At 40.9% G+C, this 21,190-nt stretch overlaps 2 protein-coding genes across 4 annotated transcripts in view; both read right to left on the bottom strand.

Annotated features, from left to right (window-relative positions):
- LOC122554911 (ankyrin repeat and SOCS box protein 9-like) overlaps positions 1-6,267 on the bottom strand; it is a 47,727-nt gene extending 41,460 nt beyond the window's left edge. The window contains exon 1 of one of the 2 annotated variants that reach the window (XM_043700303.1): positions 5,657-6,267. The gene's annotated coding sequence lies outside the window, so the exon portion shown is untranslated. The remainder of the gene's footprint in view (positions 1-5,656) is intronic. The other variant, XM_043700304.1, reaches the window with a different exon arrangement.
- Positions 6,268-11,647: 5,380 nt separating this feature from the next.
- Positions 11,648-21,190, bottom strand: part of piga (phosphatidylinositol glycan anchor biosynthesis, class A) — a 13,944-nt gene continuing 4,401 nt past the window's right edge. Inside the window, exons 2-6 of one of the 2 annotated variants that reach the window (XM_043700302.1) lie at positions 18,413-18,475; positions 17,888-18,020; positions 16,559-16,691; positions 15,765-15,971; positions 11,648-12,178 (exon numbers count right to left, since the gene is read on the bottom strand). In XM_043700302.1, coding sequence (XP_043556237.1) covers positions 11,888-12,178; positions 15,765-15,971; positions 16,559-16,691; positions 17,888-18,020; positions 18,413-18,475 — 827 coding nt within the window. In that variant the 3' untranslated portion in view covers positions 11,648-11,887. The remainder of the gene's footprint in view (positions 12,179-15,764; positions 15,972-16,558; positions 16,692-17,887; positions 18,021-18,412; positions 18,476-21,190) is intronic. The other variant, XM_043700301.1, reaches the window with a different exon arrangement.

Genomic DNA, 21,190 nt, shown 5'->3' with positions numbered 1-21,190 from the left:
TCTTTTCCCTGGGATCAGGGAGTCTAGAACTAGAGGGCATAGGTTTAGGGTGAGAGGGGAAAGATATAAAAGAGACCTAAGGGGCAACCTTTTCATGCAGAGTGTGGTACGTGTATGGAATGAGCTGTCAGAGGATGTGGTGGAGGCTGGTGCAATTGCAACATTTAAGAGGCATTTGAATGGATATATGAATAGGAAGGGTTTAAAGGGATATGGGCCGGGTGCTGGCAGGTGGGACTAGATTGGGTTGGGATATCTGGTCGGCATGGACGAGTTGGACCGAAAGGTCTGTTTCCGTGCTGTACATCTCTATGACTGTGAACATTGGCAAGGTCAGCCTTTACTGTCCATTGCAAATAACCCTTGAAAAGGCTGTGGTAAATCACCTTCTTTAACATCCGCAGTCCATATGGTGTGTGTTAAGGAGGGGGTTTCAGGATTTTGACCCAGTGGCAGCGAAGACAAAATAACTATTTTGAGCAACTTGAAAGAATTTATAGGTGGTTGTGTTATGTGTCCTTTGACCTAGTCCTGTAGATAGTAGAGGTCACAAGCATGGAAAGAATTTTGAAGGATGCCTGTAGAGTGGAAAAATAAATGGAAAGGTATGTTTGAGAGGGATACAAACAGTTGGTAGAGAGAAACTGATATAGGTTAGGAAACTGAGCGAATGAAGTATAGTGTAGGAAATACTTTGGTAGCAAAACTTTTCTAAATGGGGAAAGGCTTCAGAAATCTGAATCACAAAAGACCAAGTTCAGTGCTTTCTTAAGGTTATCATGCAGGTTCAATTGGCAGCTAGGAAAAGACAAGTGCAGCGTTAGCATTCATTTTGAGAGGGCTAGAGAACAAGACCAGAGATTATAGTGCTCATGCTGTATAGGCTCTGATCAGACTGTATTTGGAATATTGAGACAAAGAAAAAACTGCAGATGCTGGAATCCAAAGCAGACAGGCAAGAGGCTGGAATAACACTGAGCCAGGAGGTGCAGAAGTCACTGCTTCAGATATAACCCTTCTTCAGGAATGTTGGTGGGAGTAGGGTTTGCTGCAGATAAAGCTTTTGTTTGGGAGGGGTGTTTGGGTGGGGAGAGGGGCAGAATGGAGAGTTAGTGATAGGTGAACACAGGTAGTGAATACCACCTGGTTGGTCGATTGGAAGAATGATTCTGGTTGGTAGCTGGAAAGACAAGTCGGAAGGTGGAATGGAAGGGAGGAGGGGGCACTGGAAAGGGAGTTAGGTTGCAGGTGCAAAACCTGCCCGCGCAACACCTCCCTCACCTCCAAACAGTCCTTCCAGGTGAGACAGAGGTTCACCTACCTCTCCTCCAACCAAGTTTACTGCATCTGGTGCTCCTGATGTGGTCTTTTCTACCTCGGGAAGACCAAACGTAAACTAAGGGAATGTTTCGCCGAGCATCTCAGCTGGGCCTGTAATGGCCAGCCTGCTCTCTCGGTCACCACCCATTTCAATTCCCCTTCCCAGTCCCCGTTCTCTGCCTCCTCCATTGTCACAGTGAATCAAACTGCAAATTAGAGGAACAACATCTTATCTTTTGCCTGGGCAGCCTACAGATGACTCAACATTGAGTTCTCGGATTTCAAATAACCTTCCTACCCATCCCCGACTCCTTTTGCAGCCCTGCCTCCTCCCTTCCTTCCAGCTACCAACTGGATTCATTCCTCCGATCAACCAACCAGGTCATACCCACCACCTGGGTTCACCTATTGCCACCTCACCATTACATCCCTCTCCCCACTCGCTGCCACTTTTGCCTGCAGCTCCCCCTACCCCAACCTCCGTTTCCGAGGGGTTATACCCAAAACATTAGCATCCCCACCTCCCGATGCTGCCTGGCGTGCTGTATTCTTCCAGCCTCCTGCTTGTCTACTTTGGAATATTGAGGGCAGTTTTGTACCCCATATCTAAGGAAGAATATGTTGGCCTTGGAAGGGTCCAGAGGAACTTTACAAGAACGCTTCTGAGAATGAAGGCCTCGTCATATGAGGAGGAGTTGAGGACACTGGGTCTGTACTCAATGCAATTTAGAAGGATGCTGGGATCTCATTGAAACTTACATTAATACAGAGAGGCCTGAATAGAGAGGCCATGAAAAAGATATTTCCACCAATTGGTAAAGACCAGACCAGAGGGGAGACACAGAGAGAAGGAAATTTCTTCAGTAGAGGGCGTTGAATCTGTAGTAGTCATTGCCACTGAAGGCTGTAGTGACCATGTCAGAGTGTATTTAAGACAGAGATACATAGGTTATCAATTAGTAAGTGGATCAAAGATTACAGGGAGAAGGCAGAATGGGTTGGAGAAACATATCAGCCAATAGTTGAATGGCAGAGCACACCTGATGAGCTGAGGAGATCAAATGCGCAGAGTATTATTTAAATGGAGAAAAACTACAGAACGCTAAACACAAAGGATCTTGGGGACACATGCATTAAACACAAAGCTAGCACACAGGTGCAGCAGGTCATCAGGAACACTAATGGAACACTGTCCCTTATTTCAAGGGGGTTGGAGTAGGACTGGGGAAGTCTTACATCAACTGAACAAAGGCACTAGTGAGGCCACATCTGGAGCACTGTGAATGTTTGTTATCCCCCTAAAATAATGGGGAAGTTCATTGGAAGCATTCAGAGAAGGGTCACTAGGATGATCCCAGAGATCTACAGATTGTCTAATGAACAAAGGTTAAATAGGTTGGGACTGAACATATGCTGAAACTTTATTGCTGGAACAGCACAGCAGGTCAGGCAGCATCTAGGGAACAGAAGATTCGACGTTTCGGGCACATGCCCTTCTTCAGGAATGAACATATCGCAATTCAGAAGAATGAGAGGTGATCTCATTGAAATAGTCAGGATTCTTAAGGGGCTTCAGGGCATAGTCTCACAATAAACGGGCATCAATCAAAGAGAGGTAGAGGAACTTCTTCTCAGCAGGCTGAGTTTTGGGAACTTCTTGCTGCAGAGAACTGTGGAGGCAGAGCCCTGGTGTACATTTTAGGCTGAGAAAGTGATTCTTGGTCAGTAGGGAAATCAAGGGTTATGGGGAAAGGGCAGGAAAATGGACTAAGGAATGTTGGATCAGCTATGATCCTATTGAACAGTGGAGCTAGCGCAAAGGGCCTAATGGCCTACTGCTGTTCCTATTTTGTATGATCTATATTGATTTGCTCCCCCTGCACCTGTTATACACCTATTTTTTTAAAATCTATATTCTAAGACATTCAGGGTTTATTGGGATGGTTGCTCCTACATTTCACACTAAAGAAAATATGTTGAGCCTGTACAGTTTTGAAAGCCTCCCACTATTCTGCTGTACATTTGCCCTCAAATAGCTGTTCTCAGTCTACATTGGACCGATCCTGACTTATTTTAATAAAATCTGCCTTTCCACCAGTCCAAAAGCCTTGTCCTGAGACCATCTATTTCTTTTTCTATAACAAACTTAAAATATATGATGTTCTGGTCTCTGTCACAAAAATGCTCCCCCACTGCCACCTTGAACAACTGAGCAGCTTAATTTCCCTGAATTAGGTCCAGTACTGCACCATCCCTTGTAGGATCATCTTCATGTTGATATAAAAATCTCCACTGAATACATTTCAAGACATCCGCCCCTTCAAAACCCTTTACATTATGATTGTCCCAGTTAATATTGGGATAATTCAAATCCACTAATTACCCTATTATTTTTTACAAGCCTGAGTGAATTGACTACACATCTGCTTCTCCTCTGCCTGTTGATGGTTTGAGGGTCAAGATTCACTCCAAACATTGTGACACCCCTTTTTATTCCTCAACTCTACCCTCAAATCCCCATTTGACAACCCTCCAAGATATCAGCCCTCATTAGTACAGTATTTCCTTAATTAATAGTGCAACATCACCCAATTTTGCCTGAAGATCCTATACCCTGGAATGGTGAGGTGCTCGTCCTGCCACTCCCTTAATCACATCTGTGGTGGCAACAACATGGCAATTACTTATGTCAATCCATACCCAACTCAGCTGTCTTACTTGTAGTAGACCGAGCAGTAAAGTTGAGGCCCTCCAGCCTCTCCTCCCTGCCTGGAGACACATGACTGAATCATTTACTGCATCCGCTGCACCCGATGTGGCCTCCTCTATATTGGGGAATCAGGCCGCCTACTTGCGGAACATTTCAGAGAACACCCGGACCAACCAACCCAACCACCCTGTGGCTGAACACTAACTCCCCCTCCCACTCCGCCAAGGACATGCTGGCCGATCACCCTCACCTTAACCTCCTTCCATCTATCGCATTCCCAACATCCCTCCCCCAAGTCTCTCCTCCCTACCTTTTAATCTTAGCCTACTTGGCACACCCTCCTCATTCCTTAAGAAGGGCTTATGCCCGAAATGTCGATTCTCCTGCTCCTTGGATGCTGCCTGACCTGCTGCGCTTCTCCAGCAACACATCCGCATTACTCAGTCTCGTAGATGTTTTAGGGCGTCTCCAGCCACCACTCAAGCTCCAAAACATGGAACTCAAGTTTCTGCAGTTGAGCACACTTGGTCATCCTGGATGTTGGTAGGATCCATGACTTCCCACACATGACAGATGATACGTTCCACTAAGCTGCCTTCACCAGCCAAACTTATTTGATCTTACTAGCTAACGTTTCTAGTTGCTCAATCTTGTTACAGTATGGAGTCAGTTAGCTAAATCAAATCACCCTTCCTACTTCTGTCTCCAAAGCACAATAAAATCAAAATGTTCCAAGATGCTCAAAACTGACCCCAGTGATTCCTCACCAGACATTTTGAATAACTAAGCCCAGACACTATGAATAATTAATTCTCAGCACTGCGTTTCTAGCTTAAAAAAAAGACTTAGCAATTTATTAGCAATAATAAGATTAGATTACTTAGTGTGGAAACAGGCCCTTCGACCCACAACGACCTACAGAAGTGCAACCCATCCAGATCCATTCCCCTACATTTACCCCTTACCTAACACTACGGGCAATTTAGCATGGCCAATTCACCTAACCTGCACATTTTTGGACTGAGGAAACCGGAGCACCCGGAGGAAACCCTCGCAGACACGGGGAGAATGTGCAAACTCCACACAGACAGTCGCCTGAAGCGGGAATTGAACCCGGGTCTCTGGCACTGTGAGGCAGCAGTGCTAACCACTGTGCCACCCACAGAACAAAATTAAACAAAGCAATCTACTTATATGTCTGATTTAAACCCAATTTCCTTTGTTTTCCACCTCAGTCATATAAGACAGAAAAACACTCAGTTAAGGGATAAAAGAAAATCACAAAACTAGCCAGATTACTTAAGCAGTTTTCATCATGCATTGGTCCACAGGTATTTATGTTTGTTTCTTGGTTGATTTTCTGAAAACATCAATTAGGACCACTTTGAAGTTCACTCTAGCACAAGTTAGTGATACTCAAATTTGTTTCTATTCTCTGAACCTTCAATAGCTGATAATGGGCAGGAGTTTTCTAGCTTGTATGCTGTAACATCACCTGTCAAAAAAAATTCAAACTCGGGCCTTTCCCTTTGTTTGACGATCGTGCTCACTTTCAGACTCATTGGCACCAATTCCCAGGTACTGAACTCATTAATAGGAGAATATCTGCTATCTGGTTAAACTCACCACGAACCCCACCCTTCAGAGTCTATGGAATCCTTTTGATCAAGAATCAATCTGCAATCAACTGGTCTCAAACAAACAACAGCGTGTTCGTTCGGTTTTTGTTTTTATTAACATAAACTACTGCTCACAATCCAAAGGTCATCTTCAGCTAACAGAAGAATAAAAGAATAAAAATGAATAATCAGATGGGGTGCCTACAATCTGAAAGATAATCCCCTTACCTTTAATCTTTTGTTTCTTTTTCTTATTCTGACAGTTACTTATCTGTAGTGCTTTTTCTATCCAGGCTTCAAGGGATTGACTTGCCCCCCCAGTCAGCTACTTTATTAATCTTTTAACTGGACTACTGAACTTTATAAAAAGTCCAAAAGATTTACCAGGTCATTACTCACACAGAAATATTACTAACTCAGGCTGTGCCTCACTCTGGATCTCCCAACTGTTCGTGTGAAACTTATATTATGCACTTTTACTTTCAACAATACCTCTCAAATCGAGCCAAAAACTTCAGTAATAAATGATATGGAGGTGCGGGTGTTGGACTGGGAAGTTAAAAATCACAATTCCAGTTATAGTCTAACAGGTTTATTTGAATGCATTAAAGGTGTGAAGTTAATGCATTGTCTGAGCTGAGATGTCACTGTTTTTAATATAAAACCTTAAGTTATCTCAGGAATGTGACTTGAAAGTAGTTTTGGGCTTTATATGAATCAAAACCGGCAACCCATTCTAAATGTTGGGAAACTTAATCTAGGTTTATTCAATATATCGCATAAGCGTATGACACTATGATCTTTTGCTATAAATTGTGTCCTAAGATCCTACTCCACTAGTTACCTGACAAAGGAGCGGCATTCCAAAAGCTGTACTTCCAAATGAACCTGTTGGACAATAGCCTGGCGTCATGATGTGGAGGTGTTGGACTGGGGTGTATAACATTAAAAATCACAACACCTGGTTGTAGTCTAACTTGTTTGCTTGGAAGCACCAACTTTCAGAGCACTGCTCCTTCATCAAGTGGTTGTCACCAGATGAAGGAGAAGTGCTCTGAAAGCTAATGTTTTCAAATAAACCTACTGGACTATAACCTGGTGTGGTGTGATTTTTAACTTCAATAATAATCAGATCCCTCTGCTCTTGTGTCACCTTCAGAGTTGAATCTTTTATACTGTTTTGCCTTGTCCACATCCTACTTGCCAAAATATATCACTTCTACACAGTGAAGTTCCTTTGCTAACGCCATAACCTCAATGTCCTTTTGTAGTTTGACACTATCAGAGTTTGCAATTCTTCTGAATTTTGTTGTCAGCTCAGACACAAATTTGCCCAATACATTAAAGTCCAGATCATTAATATGTATAAGGAAAATCAAGGATCTAAACACTGACACCTAGGAAACTCACTCATATTCCCAGCCTGAAACATTTCCATTGATGATTACCCAGTTTCCTGCTGCTCTGCCAATTTTACATCCATGTTGCTACTGCTCCTTGCATGATGGAGTAAACTAAACATTTAATAAACACAAAGAAAAGAGATTACCCAGGTTACAACATTTGTTGGACAATAGAAGGTAACTTTTGATATTTTAAGTCATCATGGCAACAGTTCAATTCAATCTACAAAAAAAAAAGGTTCTTGGAATCATCACTGACTAGGCCACCATTTATTACCCATCCTACTTGCCACTGAGAAAGTAGCGGTGAGCTACCTTTGTGAACCACTGCAGTCTACCTGGTTTAGACAGATGCATAATTCCAATGAGTTCCATTACTTTGACCCAGCAACACTGAAGAAAGGATGGCCATTGTCATCATGTTACTTAGCATTTATCAACCAAAGCCTGAAAGCTGTCCAAGTCTTGTGCAGGTGTGGACTTTTGTTTCATATTGCTTCTGGTATGTCAAAGCCTGATCACCAACAAGGCAAAGTCAGGACTGTGATGGGTTATGCGATTTGCCTGGAAAACTGTAGCTCCAAAATCACTCAAGACGCTTGACACCATCAAGGACAAAGCAGGCCACTTGATTGCTGTTGCGATGCATCGTGCAACGTCCACCATCTGAAAGATATGCCAACTCTCTGACAGCATTTTCTATCACGTAGAAGGTCAAAGGCAACCGATCAATGGGAACACAACCACCCATATGACAACCCCTCTACTCCACACATCGTTGTAACTTGGAAATACCATCTTTTCTTTACTGCTGTTGAGTCAATGTCCTGGAATTCATTTCCTAATAGCATTGTGGGTTTTCCTATGCCCAACGGACTACAGCAATTCAAGGTAACTCACCACCACCTTCCTAAAAGCAATTGAAATGGGCAATAAATATTGGTCTAGCCAACAACACTGACATCTGGTGAAAGAACTAAATTTTTTTAAAAAGTTGCAATTGCAAATGGAACACTGCATAAACATCCAGAGTTTGGTCTTATGACAAACCTGAAGGAGGGTTATGCCCGAAACATCAAATTTCTTGCTTCTCGGATGCTGCCTGACCTGCTGTGCTTTTCCCAGCGCCACAAACCATCAACTCTGATTCTCCAGCATCCGGAGTCCTCATGTTCTCCAATGACAGAGAACAGGTCATTTGCTGAAACAGCTGATCAGGATTAGACTTCAGACAATACCTTGATGAACTCCTGTAATCATGTCCTGGGACCGAAATGACTGACCTCTCACAAACACAATTACCTTCATTTGTGCTAGGTATGATTCCAACCAGTGGGAAAACATCAGCTCCACCTCCCCCACTATTCTCATTATCATCAGTTTTACTGGAGCTTCTTGAGGTGGTACACTGAGAAACTACCTTGACGTCAAGGGCAACATCTCTCTCACCTCAACTCTAGAGTTAGTCCTTTTGCCCACTACGTGAGCCAATAATATTGAGATCTGGAAAAACTCAAACTGAGCACAGCAAGGTTAGAGATGAATTAAGGGCGGCACGGTGACTCAATGGTTAGCACTGCTGCCTCACAGTGTTAGGGACCTCGGTTTGATTTCAGCCTTGGGTGACTGTGTGAAGTTTGCACATTCTGCCTGCATCTGCGTGGGTTTCCTTTGGGTGCTCCGGTTTCCTTCCGCAGTCCAAAGATATGCAGGTCAGGAGAACTGGCTGTGATAAATTGTCCATAGTTTTCAGGGATGTGTAGGTTAGACATATTAGTCAGGGGAAATGTAAAATAATAGGGTAGGGGAATGGGTCTGGTACTTTTCAGAGGGTCGGTGTGGCCTTGTTGGGCCAAATGGCCTGTTTCCACACTAAGGATTCTTTGAATTAGAGCTGTACAATAAGATGATTGAGGACACTAGATCAATTTACTGATATCTGAGCATAAGCTCATGGGTCATAATGGACTGGATTGGATTTACAGAATCATATGGTACTGAAGAGGCTCATAGCTTTGAGTGTTATACTTCAAAATGTTCCAAGTACTTTTTAAAAGTTTGAGGTTACCTGTCTCAACTACCCTGCCAGGCAGCGCATTCCAGACTCTTACCACCTTCTGGATGAAAATACTTTATCTTAAACCCCTCTAAATGTTATTAATTTTTTTAACTAAGAACAGCAGCTGCTTTCTATCCAGCCTGCCCATGTCCCTTTATGTATTAAATACTGTATCTGTCACATTAGCCTGGAACCCACAAGTTTTTGACTTGCTCTGTCTCCCACATCTCCTAGGCCTGACTGAAATCCATATAAACCACATCAACGGCACAACCCACAACCTTAATCACCTCCTCGAAAAATTCAACCAGAATTGCTTTCACTGATCTGCACTATGTCTCTCTCTACCACCCTTCTTGAAAAGTGGAATCTCATTAGGTGTCCTCCAGTAGTCTGGTACCTCCGCTGTGGCCACTGGGGAATTAACAGTTTAGGTCAGGGCTTGACATCCCCTCCCTCATCTCACACAGCAGCCTGGGATACAACTCTTCCTGTCCGGGGATCTGTCTACTTTTAAACCTGCAAAAGCCTCCAATACCACCTTACTTCCCATATCAAACTGCTCAAGAACCTTTTGTCACCTTAAATTCTGTACCTACACCCTCCACCTGCTAAGTAAAGACAGATTTGAAGTACTCATTTAATACTCTACCAAAATTCTTGTGCTCCAAGCAGACTTGTCCATTGTCCCTAACGGGCTCTACTCTTTCCCTGGTTATTCTCTTCCCCTTGATACACTTGTAGAATAGCTTGGGATTCTCCTTAATCTTGCCTGAAGTGATTTTTGCTCTCCTTACTGCTTTAAGATCTCCCCCCCCCCCCCCCCGCACTTTCTAAACTCCTATAGGGCAATATGCGTTAATGATTCCAATACATATTAATGACTTGAGAGAAGGAAGCTAATGTACTGCACCCAAATTTGCAGACAACACAAAAATCGGTAGAAAGGCAAGTTGTGAAAGGGACACGGTCTGTAAAGAGATGATAAAGATTAAGTGAGCAAAAATTAGCAATGTAGGAAAATATGAAATTGTTCATTTGTGGAAGAGAACAAAATTTATTTAAATGGAGAAAAACAGCAGCCCGCTGCATCACAAGAGGGACTTGGGGCACTTTTGTAGAAAACAAAGCTAGCACATAGCTTTAGCAGGCAGTTAAGAAGGCTAATGGAATGTTGGCTCCCATTTCAAAAAGAGTCGGGAGTATAAGAGCAGGGAGGTCTTACTGCATTTGTACAAGGTGCAGGTGAGGCCATGTGTGGTGTGCTGACAGCAGTTTTGCTCTCCTTATTTAAAAGATGTTAAGGTTCATTAGGGTGAAAACCAGAATGGAGGGATTATTTTACGAGTGAGATAAACAGGTTGGAATTTAGAAGAATGAGCAGTGATCACATTGAAATATATACAATTCTTAAGGGACTTGACAGAGTAAATTGAGAGAATGCTTCTCCTCATGGGACAGTCTACAACCAGAGGGCACTGCCTTAAATTGGCACTGTTATTCTGAGACAAGGTAAGGAAGAACTTAAGTTTGTGTCTTTGGAACTCCTTGCCACAGACAACTTCTTGTGTATAATTCCTGAAGAAGGGCCTGTGCCCGAAACGTCGAATCTCCTGTTCCCTGGATGCTGCCTGACCTGCTGTGCTGTTCCAGCAATAAAGTTTCAACCTATATTTAAGGCTGATCAGGAGAGGAATCAAGAGTTATGTGGGAAGGGCAGGAAAGTGGACATGTGGAATGTCAGATCAGCCATCAACTTATTGAATGGTGCAGCAGATTTCAAGATCTGAATGGCCTACTTCTGTTCCTATTTCTTACAGTTCTTATGGCATCTGTTTATTTGCTCCCTTAGTACCTGTTATGCCTCACTTCCTTTTCTTCACTCCTGAATATTCTGAAACATCCAGGGTTCTCTGGAAATGCTGCTCCTACATTTCACCCTAAAAGGACCATGCCTATATGGTCTCTAATACCTTTTTGGATGCCTCCCACTGTTCTACTGTAGTTATAATCTCAAGTTCCCTATCTACTTCAATAAAATCTGCCCTCTCCCCAAACCAAAGCCCCTTTTTTGCGGACCATCCTTTTACATTTTCCATAACAAATTCAAGAAAAGATTCAAACAAGATAATAGATCTCATTATAAATGATGCTGTGGTCACTATCACTAACACTGTCCAGCATCATCCCCAAAATTAAGTGCAGCATTCCTCCATCCCTTGCAGGATCATCTACATGCTGATACAAAAGACTTGTCTGTATATCTTTCAAGTAATCTATCCCCTCTAAACCCTTTATACTATGATTACCCCGATTAATATGAAGGTAGTCCAAATTCCCTAATAACTGATTTTTACATGCCCCAGCAAATATCTACCCCTCAATTGCCCACTGACTGTCCACTCTTATCACTGAAAATTGAGCCTTTCATGTAGCCCTCCTTCTCTAATTATCTGTTTGATTGTTCACCACCATTTATAATTAGATTTATTACCTCGTTTGAATCTTTAAGAAAAAGCAACTCAACTGACCAAAGTTTAAGGTGTTGGGGAAGCAGAAATTATAATTCCAACATCATGAACACACCTGTTTAACTGTTATATTAAGATTTTATGCATATTAATCCCATTTTTTTTAATGCAGTTGAAGTTCATAGTGGCTACTTAAGAAGGTAGCAAAATGATCAGATGAAGTCACTCGGTCATTCAAAACAGAAAACCTTGATAATCCCAAAGGATTTAAATCAGGAGTCCAAAAGCAGCTATAAATCAAAGCATCAGGTTTGTACATTGCAGTCACTCCTTTCAGAAAAAGGTGGAGTTTTCCTAATCTTCTCAACAGTTGAATGTCGCTCTTGTTGCTTCCAAACTCCATTTACACCTGTGGCATCTACAGCAATGTCAATCATAGCATCCGGAACTATATACCTCAAAAGCAACAAGAAAAGAAAGTCCAAAACAGCAACTAAAGCAAAAATGCAACCAGCCACAGGACCACAGTGGGTTATCAATCTGTACAGTCGTTCGTTCATCGACAGTATCCTTTCTTTGGCCACACGGTCATAAACCTAAAACAAAAATCAGACGAAGCAGGGTTAGAGCTAGTTATGCATGGCTATTGGATTCAGGACCATTACCAGGATATCAAAAAGGGAGATGCAGGGATCAGTAAATAAGTGTGAAGGCACATCTGGAGTATGGTGTATAATTGTGATCCCCTTACTGAAGGCTGTCTACTCCTACTCGCCTGAGAAAGGGTGCAGAAATGGCTCACTAGACTTATTCCTGAGATGAGGGGATTGCCCTATAAAAAGCAACTGAGTAGAAAGGACCTACATCTTTTGAGGTCTAGAAGAACAGGACATGAGCTCATGACACAAAACTCTGAGGACTTGACAAGGTAAAGAGATAGGCTGTATCCTCTGAGGGAATCAAGGGATACAGGAGTCAGGAGAGTTAACATAATTCAACAAGATCATGATTTAACTTTTATGTAAAAAGCTCAATGGCTGAGCCCCACTTCTATTTCTTACAATGCAGAAATAAAAAGATAGTATTTATCAGTATTTCTAGTTGAAAGTAACCTTAAAGTGTAAGCAGACTAGTGAATTTTGTTTTGCGCAATGGTTGTATTCACACTTATAGTAGAAGATTACTAACAAAATTTTACTGGACAAAGCCTTTCATAACTGAATTGAAATCTTGGATTACTTTTTGAAAAGGTTTTTGCCAGAAAAGGTGTTCAAAAGATGTCCACATGATCAGAAAGAAGAGTGACTCGCAAATCCAACCTAAATGGATTCACTTGTGTGGCTTTGGAGATCCAACACATCTTTTATTCACTCATGGGATGTGGGCACTCTGGTTTTGCCAGACTATATTTCCCATACCTGTTTACACAAGGTGGGTGGTGGTGGTAAGCTGCCTTCAACTGCTGCAGTCCGTGCTCTAGACAGACCCACAATGCCATTAGAAGAGGAACTTTGATCCAACAGTGAAGGAATCGTAATATATTCCCAAATCAGGATGGTGATGGCATTCCCATGTATCTTAATCACAAAGATGCTCAGAACAAGAACTACATTCAAAGCAATTATATGGGCACCACTGAAACACTGGAAGACTTAACTACAATCTTTAGCTTCCTTTAAAGTTCAAAGCAAGTTCCAGATGGTCAACAGTCAGGAACAGAGACAACAGATTTTCTGGGGCAGAAACAGAGAAAACCTAAATGCTTCAGCTAGAGTTGTATTTGACAAGTGAATGAAGGGTTTGTGTTTATGTGTAGGTAGTATCTCAAGCCCCAATTGAGCAGGTTGAAACTGAGAGGGAAGTCAGATTTCACAATGCAAAACTGAAATTCCACCAACGCAGCCAAATAAATGACAGAGTTGCAGGGAGAATGCGATGGGGTCCAGACAATGAAATTAGTATGACGGATGGAAGATTGCAATGTGAATACTGGAAAGTACAATTTCAAGAAGAAATTATTTTGTCAAAATGACTGCTCCCTCTCGTATTAGTTTTGACTCCCATTATATTCGTTTCTGCAAACTGGTTTTACTTTAATACTTGAAGATAGCTCTGGGCAAGAAAATATAGCACATGATGCCAGTGTCTTGAGAGGTATGGATAGCTGTTAGACAGATTATTGACCTTTGCTAGATAGTTATCCTGCTATCAGAAGTGACAGCTGATGCTTTCAGACAACGCAAATCCATGCCAACTGTCCAAGTAGGTGTGTGTTTTGGATCAACCTGAAGAGGTCTAAAGAGGTTTCTCAATAAGTGGAAAACCAATGAAATAAAATGGAAACAAAAAGATTGAAAAATATAGAAAATGGAAGCAACGTAGCACTTCCAGATGCACAAGATGGTAGTTAATGTTTTGATGAAATGCAGATGAGTATTGAGATGGTACTACCAAAATGTGTTTCAGGTTAAGTGAAGCTATTTTATGTCACCAAATTGGGATGCTTGCAAGCAAATAGTGAAAGAAAACATTTTCTGCTTCTAGCAAAAGAGAAATGCAAATAATAATGGGCAACATAAGGTGGTCAGACAGAAATTAGAAATAAATCTCAGTCATCAGATGCAACACCAGCTGCCATCCCACTGTAATGGTTTGTGGTATTTTGGTCTTATTTGTTACCTATGGGCAGAAAAATAGGAAGCAATATACTATTATACACAACGAGCAAAAGAAAAATAACTGAAAATGTTAAAAAACATACATATAATACATAAACACACTCCTGTCCAATCCCTCCCTCATTCCATTACCATCATGGATAGTGAAGTGCTCAGATCTCTAGGCTGTGGTTTCTAGAAATTCTTCCTAAATCCTTCTACTTCACCTTCATTAAATCTTTCCAGGCTTACACACATGGCAAGTGTTCAGTTTCCTTTCTTAACTCCTGAAATTATGCTATTACTACTCTGCTGAGGCACCCTGAAACATCTGTGCCTGAAACAGTTAGTTCTCACACGAAGAAATATGAGCGGAACTGAACCTATTACCTTTGTACTCTGCATGGTTTCTCATGCAGTCAAAGAAGACTAAATTTTGCAGCACTTTGGGGACTTTGACTTAATGTGATAAGCTTTTAAGGTTGATTTGGAACTGCAGTGGCAGAAGCATGAAACTAGGATGCCAAGCCCAAGACTGCATTAACACCAAGAAATTAGAGAAAATTACAAATTCATTGGTACTATTAATTTCCAAAAGAGTCAATCAAAAACAGGCAAATACTGAAACATGGTACTGTACCAGTCAAGTGATCTACAATGTGCTCAATATCATTTTAAATTACTGAGAGATAATTAACACTTTTTAAGATTTGCATTTAGTGAAAAACTTTGCATTTTTTCTGTTGCATATAGTTTAGGGTGTCTCAGGATCAATTTCATTTCAGATCTGAACCATGTGGAAAAATGTACTTGAACTCATATTAATGAATTGCAAAATCTACTAGTGCAATTTAAAGTCCTCTACAACATGAGGAATCAAACAGCATATTTCCCCATGTGTTCATGACAGGTACAGTGCAGACTCTACTCAACCAGCTCCCGCTGACAAAACCCAAAATAAAACGTGTCTAAGATGTGATTCTGCAAATGAGCATCAACGGCTGAATAATCCTGTGCACTAATAGCTATAACTAACTTACTTAACATAACCAGTTTAGTTCATATTGTGGTCATTTACACTTGTGAGAAGGGACATATACTCATAAGCAGAAGCCTGCAAATAAAAGGAATTTTCAAGGCTGGCATGCTCATTTGAATTACCAGGAAGCATTGGGAGCCCACAGTTTCTCATTCTTTTCTCTACAGCAAAGACTTAGCCAATTAAAGTTGACATGTGAACTCATCAGCACCCATTTCTCCTACTGCATAAATTACTGTAATTATTTAAAATTTAGCATTCTAGCGTTTGCCGAGTGCAAAAGGAATCACTTCAGCAGCATGTTGTTTTTCTACAAAGATTCACATAAGTTTTATGAGTTAACTTTTAAATGAATAATATACTGTTTATAGCATTCTGCAACTGATCAGTGTATCACGATAAAACTATTTCCAATAACCAATGCACACCTTCATAGTCATGCACAAAGCTCTTTAAAAATAAGAGATCTAGAAAACGAATCTATACCTTTTCAGTGCGTTCAGCCACATTTCTCCATGTGTACAAATTCTTCACTCTGTTGTGGATTGCTTCAGCTGGTGGCACTACCCCTTGGTAGTGCTTAGTAATGGCTGCTTCCAATCCTTCACACAGAGACTTAACAGTGGGCTCACACAAAATGATAAGATCTTCAGGTAGAACCTCTGGCACTCCTCCAACTCTGGTACTGACAACCTTTCACAAAAGAAGTGAACAACCAGTTTTGAAGCGAGATTATTGAGAACTCAGTTTGTAAATGTATGACATATAATGAATGAAAACCTTCATGAGAGAATGCAGTGGGCCACAGAGACAAGACCCTGGCAACTAATGGAACTCTGTTCATGGATTATACTCTCAACTGTACTGTGACTGATCACAGGCTTCTTTCACTAAGATCTGGTGACAGGTGCTGAAGCTGGAAGAGCAGTCCAATGGACTAATCAAGCAGGGACTAACTAGATTGTACGCAGAAAGAGCCACACAGACCTGATGGGCTGAATGGCATCCTGTACTTTGTAACTATGATTTATATCTGTCCTAAAGGCTGCAGGAATGACATAAGAGAATGAGAACTTATGTTCTTAGTTACAAATAAATAATTTTATTTAAAGTATTCAAAGTTCAATGATGAGCTTACAGAATAAACCTAACGACCATACTCATTAACAACAATCTTCAAACTCAAAAACGTAGTGGGCATTGGTTTACCACTATATCAGACACAAATAGCTGATTTAGAGCATTTATAAATAGAACAAAACATTTTGTAACAGTTTTACCTGGAGACCACAACTTGCTCCCTCAACTATTGCCATACAAAAGGCCTCAGTTAGAGAAGTGTTGAGGAAAATGTGACCCTGCACCAAAACATTTCTCACATCTTTATGCTCAAGGGCACCCAAAAGACGCACCCTGTAACAGATAAAGTTTGGTTAAAATACAAGCAGCATCATACAAAATAGCCAAGGCAAAAATACAGGACATTGGTTAGGCCACTTCTGGAATACTGTGTGCAATTCTGGTCTCTGCTTTCGGAAAGCTGTTGTGAAAGGGATATGGGCCAAACGCAGACAAATGGGACTAATTTAGCTTCGGAAGCTTGATCAGCAGGGGCGAGTTGGACCAAAAGTGTATGCTCCCCTGCCGTGTGACTATGACTAAGCTATTTTTTTAAAAAAATTAATAAATTTTTCATGTTAAAAAACCAACCAGTGCTAATTTGTCATCAAGCATTTCCTTTTAAAGGAACTTTTTCATTTAATAACAGGGAATAGACAGGTCATCAATAAAGAATTGAAATGCTTAATTACCAACATAATCAAATGGCACTCAAACAAGCTTTGTACTACAGAATAAATCTGACAATATTTCATCAAGGAAAAAGGATGAAAATCATTTTCAAGAATAAAGAGAGCAAAGAAACAGACAAAAATATTCTCGAACTAATAGAGAAGTGAAAATGAGGAACACAAGAAGATCAGTACTAAGAAAGAAAATGGTACTGGAGGAAGTAATACTACTGAAAAAGATAAATCTCCTGGCCACGAAGGCCTTTAAGGATTTTAAAGGTCATTAGCAATTGCAGATGAATCGGTTTATCTTGCACTTTTTTCTCTAAGTTCTCGAACAGTCCCGGGAATTGGAAGGTAGAAAATTTTATACCAACCATTCTACATATGGAGGGAGAAAACAGCAAAATAACCTGACATATGTAGGATGAAATCTATTGTTAGACATGTCATTAATAGAGCACTTAGAAAATCATAATACTTTCAGACAAATTCAATGCAGATTTATAGGAGAGAATTAATCTTTAACAAATTCTGCTTTGATACAGAATGATCAATGAATTAAAATTAAGAAATACATTCCATGAATAGCTAAGCATATACAGATGTTAAATCTGAAAAGTAATCAACAGGCAAATACTTTGCAATATTATCATCTCCTCCATTACAGTGAAAATATAAACTTGCAAAGAGTTATGAAAAATCTGTATTCAGAAAAAAGATATCTGAATTCTATTGTCATTTAAAACAATAACTGAACAGGAAGATGACCACTATTACTACAGTTTCTAACAAATAAGTTTGGGAAATTGCCATTACCTCTCATGAAGCTGGTATTTTTCCCGCACTTCTTCCAATACAATTCGTTTAGGTCCCTCACCACCAATGAGAAAATGCAAATCGGGATATTTCACGCACAATTCAGGAATAATGCCAGCAAGCAAATCAATTCCTAAATGTGTAACAAACATGAGTATTAATTAAAGATAAACATCTCATGAACTAAACCAAAAATGTGCCTGAAGATTATTTCAAGAGCTGTAGTTACAGCACAGGCTTAGAACAAAGAGATTCTAAACCTGTTCATAATTTTCTAACATGACAGGCACACTCACAAAAATAAATTATTCTAATATACTAGAAACTCTAAAACAAGAACAACATGTGGGATTGGAGGAAGCCACTGAGTGGTAAGAACTTAAGGCAATAAAGTTGCTTTATAGTTCTAAGACACCCCAAGGTGCTTCACAAGAGTACAGACATTCTAAAATAGCACCAAGTTAAAGGGAGACAATGACTCAAATTCCTGAAGCATGTCTCATAACGAGTTTTTTTTAACCTCACCCTTCAGAATCAAGGCCACAGTACAGCACAGAAGCAAACCATTCAGCCCAGTCTGTGTTGTTTCTGTTGATGAGAAACACAGTTGAACCCAATAATAGTACAATACAATTCATCAGGACACAAGGGGTGATACACAAATAATGACATTCCTTCTACCTGAAACAACCGATTCACAATTCAGCTCCCAACACCAAAAACTCACATGGTACCTGAGCCTCCCCAGTCACCCCACCATCACCAAACTCAAAGTGTATTTATCCTTCAACAACAACGATTTCTCCTTCACTAACAATGCCAGGCATTGTGGACTCTTACCAGTAAATTCTGGCTAACAGGACAAGTGATAAACACGTACAACTTAAGAAGGTTGCTTTGAGGTAGTTTAGTGTGAACTCCAGGCACAGCCACAAATGGGGGTGCAATTATAATTTCCAATGCCTACATGAAGAGAATTCTGGCATTCAGGGACCAGAAGCCAATCCAAGGGTGATGGAGAAATTAAAGATTACAAGGTGGGAAGCTGCAAGAAATATGAAGAGTCAGGTCTGGAGGAGAAAGAGCATGAGTTGACTTAGTGACATTTACAGATGGAATTTGATAGTGTGTGTGTGTGTGTCATATTAAAGAATACGCCAAAGGTTATTCACAAACTTTAAGCATTATCAAAAATCTCAAACTTATTTTCAAACCCTGCTGTGGCCTCACCCTACCTTTGCAGTTCTCCAGTTCCACCACCCTCAGACTTCTCACTCCAATATCTAGAATGCCCTCTCCAATTTCTCTGCCTCTCCCTCTTTTAAATGACTAGAAAACCTACTTATTTCACCAAGCTTTTGGTCATATCTCCTAATGTCTGATTAATCTCACTGAAGGATCACAAAAAGAAATCAAAGGTGACACTCAGGTGCATAATTTAAGTACCAAGGAAAATCTTGTGAGAAGGTAAATATTGCTACGAAGTCAGAGTTAGAACAGAAACAGTAAATAATGCATTCTCCAAACAGCATTGCTTATTATTAAGTACAAACAGATATCTTGCAGTGTCCTGTACAATGTTGAAATGCAGGCAAATTGTGCAACATGACAAGAGAAGGTTGGAGTGAGTCAGTTGACGGGAACATGACAGCCATGAAGCAGTTCTCTAAATGGACATGGAAAGATTGTTCATGAACAACAATTAAGGCAGCAAGGGTCAAATGGATCATACCATATGGTATATGAAGTTGTTAAAGGTGCTTGGAAGAAGATTAGAGGGGAATGGACCAAGAAAGTGAAAGAGAATGAGGTCAGATAATCTGAAGTCAAAAACATGAGGCTCGTACATAGAGTCAGAGAAACAGACCCTTCGGTCCAACTCGCCCATGCGAACTAGATACCCTAACCTAATATCGCCCCATTTGCCAGCACTTGGCTCATATCCCTCTAACCCTTCCTATTCATATACCTATCGAGAAGCCGTTTCAATGTTAAAAATCACACAACACCAGGTTATAGTCCAACAGGTTTAATTGGGAGCTCACTAGCTTTCGGAGCGCCGCTCCTTCATCAGGTGGTTGTGGAAGACACAATTGTAAGGCTCAGAATTTATAGCACATGTTTACAGTGTGAACTTTTACATCACATGGTAAACTTTTGCTATAAATTCTGTGCCTTTCAATTGTGTCTTCCACAAAAACATGAGGGAATGGTGCTCTGAAAGCTAGTGGGCTTCCATTAAATCTGTTGTACTATAACCTGGCGTTGAGAGATTTTTGGCTTTATAACAAAATGTGACACCTCAGCGCAGACAATGCATTACACGTGTGAGGTTACAGTCTGACTGTATCCCAATCTTGAGTCAGACTGGTTCTATGTCCAAAGTGGAATGTACAAAATATTACATGCCTGCAGGTTGTACATTCTTTGAGCAAAATAGCATGTATCTGCAAATAGAAATTCACCCCATAGATGTATATGGTGTGGGGGCAGGGGTAAGAGAGAGAGAGAGTGTGCCTGTTTGTGTGTGTTGGGGGGGGGGGGGGGGGGAGGAAGAGAGAGAGAGAGCGCTAGATATATACACACACACGCGCATGAGAGAGAGACTGTGTAGTGTAGTGGGGTCACCTGTAGTGTGACATTAAAGATTTAATTGAGCATTGTTTAATATATCATTTCAGTTGCATGACACTAACTTTTTGCTATAAATTCTGTGTCTCACGGTCCTGCTTCACAACTACTTGATGAAGGAGCAGCGCTCCAAAAGCTAGTGCTTCCAAATCAACCTGTTGGACTAAAAACTGGACTTGTCTGAATTTTAACTTTGTATACCCCATTCCAAAACTGGTTGCTCCACATCATTTGAAATGTTGTAATTGTACTAGCCTCCACTTCTGACAGCTCATTCTATACTCAAACCACCCTCTGCATGAAAAAGTTGCCCCCGAGTCCTTTTTAAATTTTTTCCTCTCACCCTAAACCTCTAGTTCTGGACTCCCCAACCCTCAGGGAAAAGACATAGTCTATTTACCCTAGCCATACCCGCCATGATTTTATAAACCTCTATAAGGTTACCCCTCAGCCTCCGATGCTCCAGGTAAAATAACCCCAGCCTACTCAACCTTTCCCTGTGGCTCAAATCCTCCAATCCTGACAACAACCTTGTAATTCTTTTCTGAACCCTTTCAAGTTTCACAACATCTTTCCAATAGGAAGGAGACCGGAATTGCAATCAATATTCCAACAGTGGCCTATTCAATGCCCTGTACAGTCGCAACATGACCTCTTGTGTCAAGGGGGGCA

This window comes from Chiloscyllium plagiosum, chromosome 12 (assembly GCF_004010195.1).
Source record: "Chiloscyllium plagiosum isolate BGI_BamShark_2017 chromosome 12, ASM401019v2, whole genome shotgun sequence".
Classification (NCBI taxonomy): domain Eukaryota; kingdom Metazoa; phylum Chordata; class Chondrichthyes; order Orectolobiformes; family Hemiscylliidae; genus Chiloscyllium; species Chiloscyllium plagiosum.
Note: the sequence above shows the minus strand (reverse complement) of the source record. Positions and strands in the feature narration are given on the sequence as shown.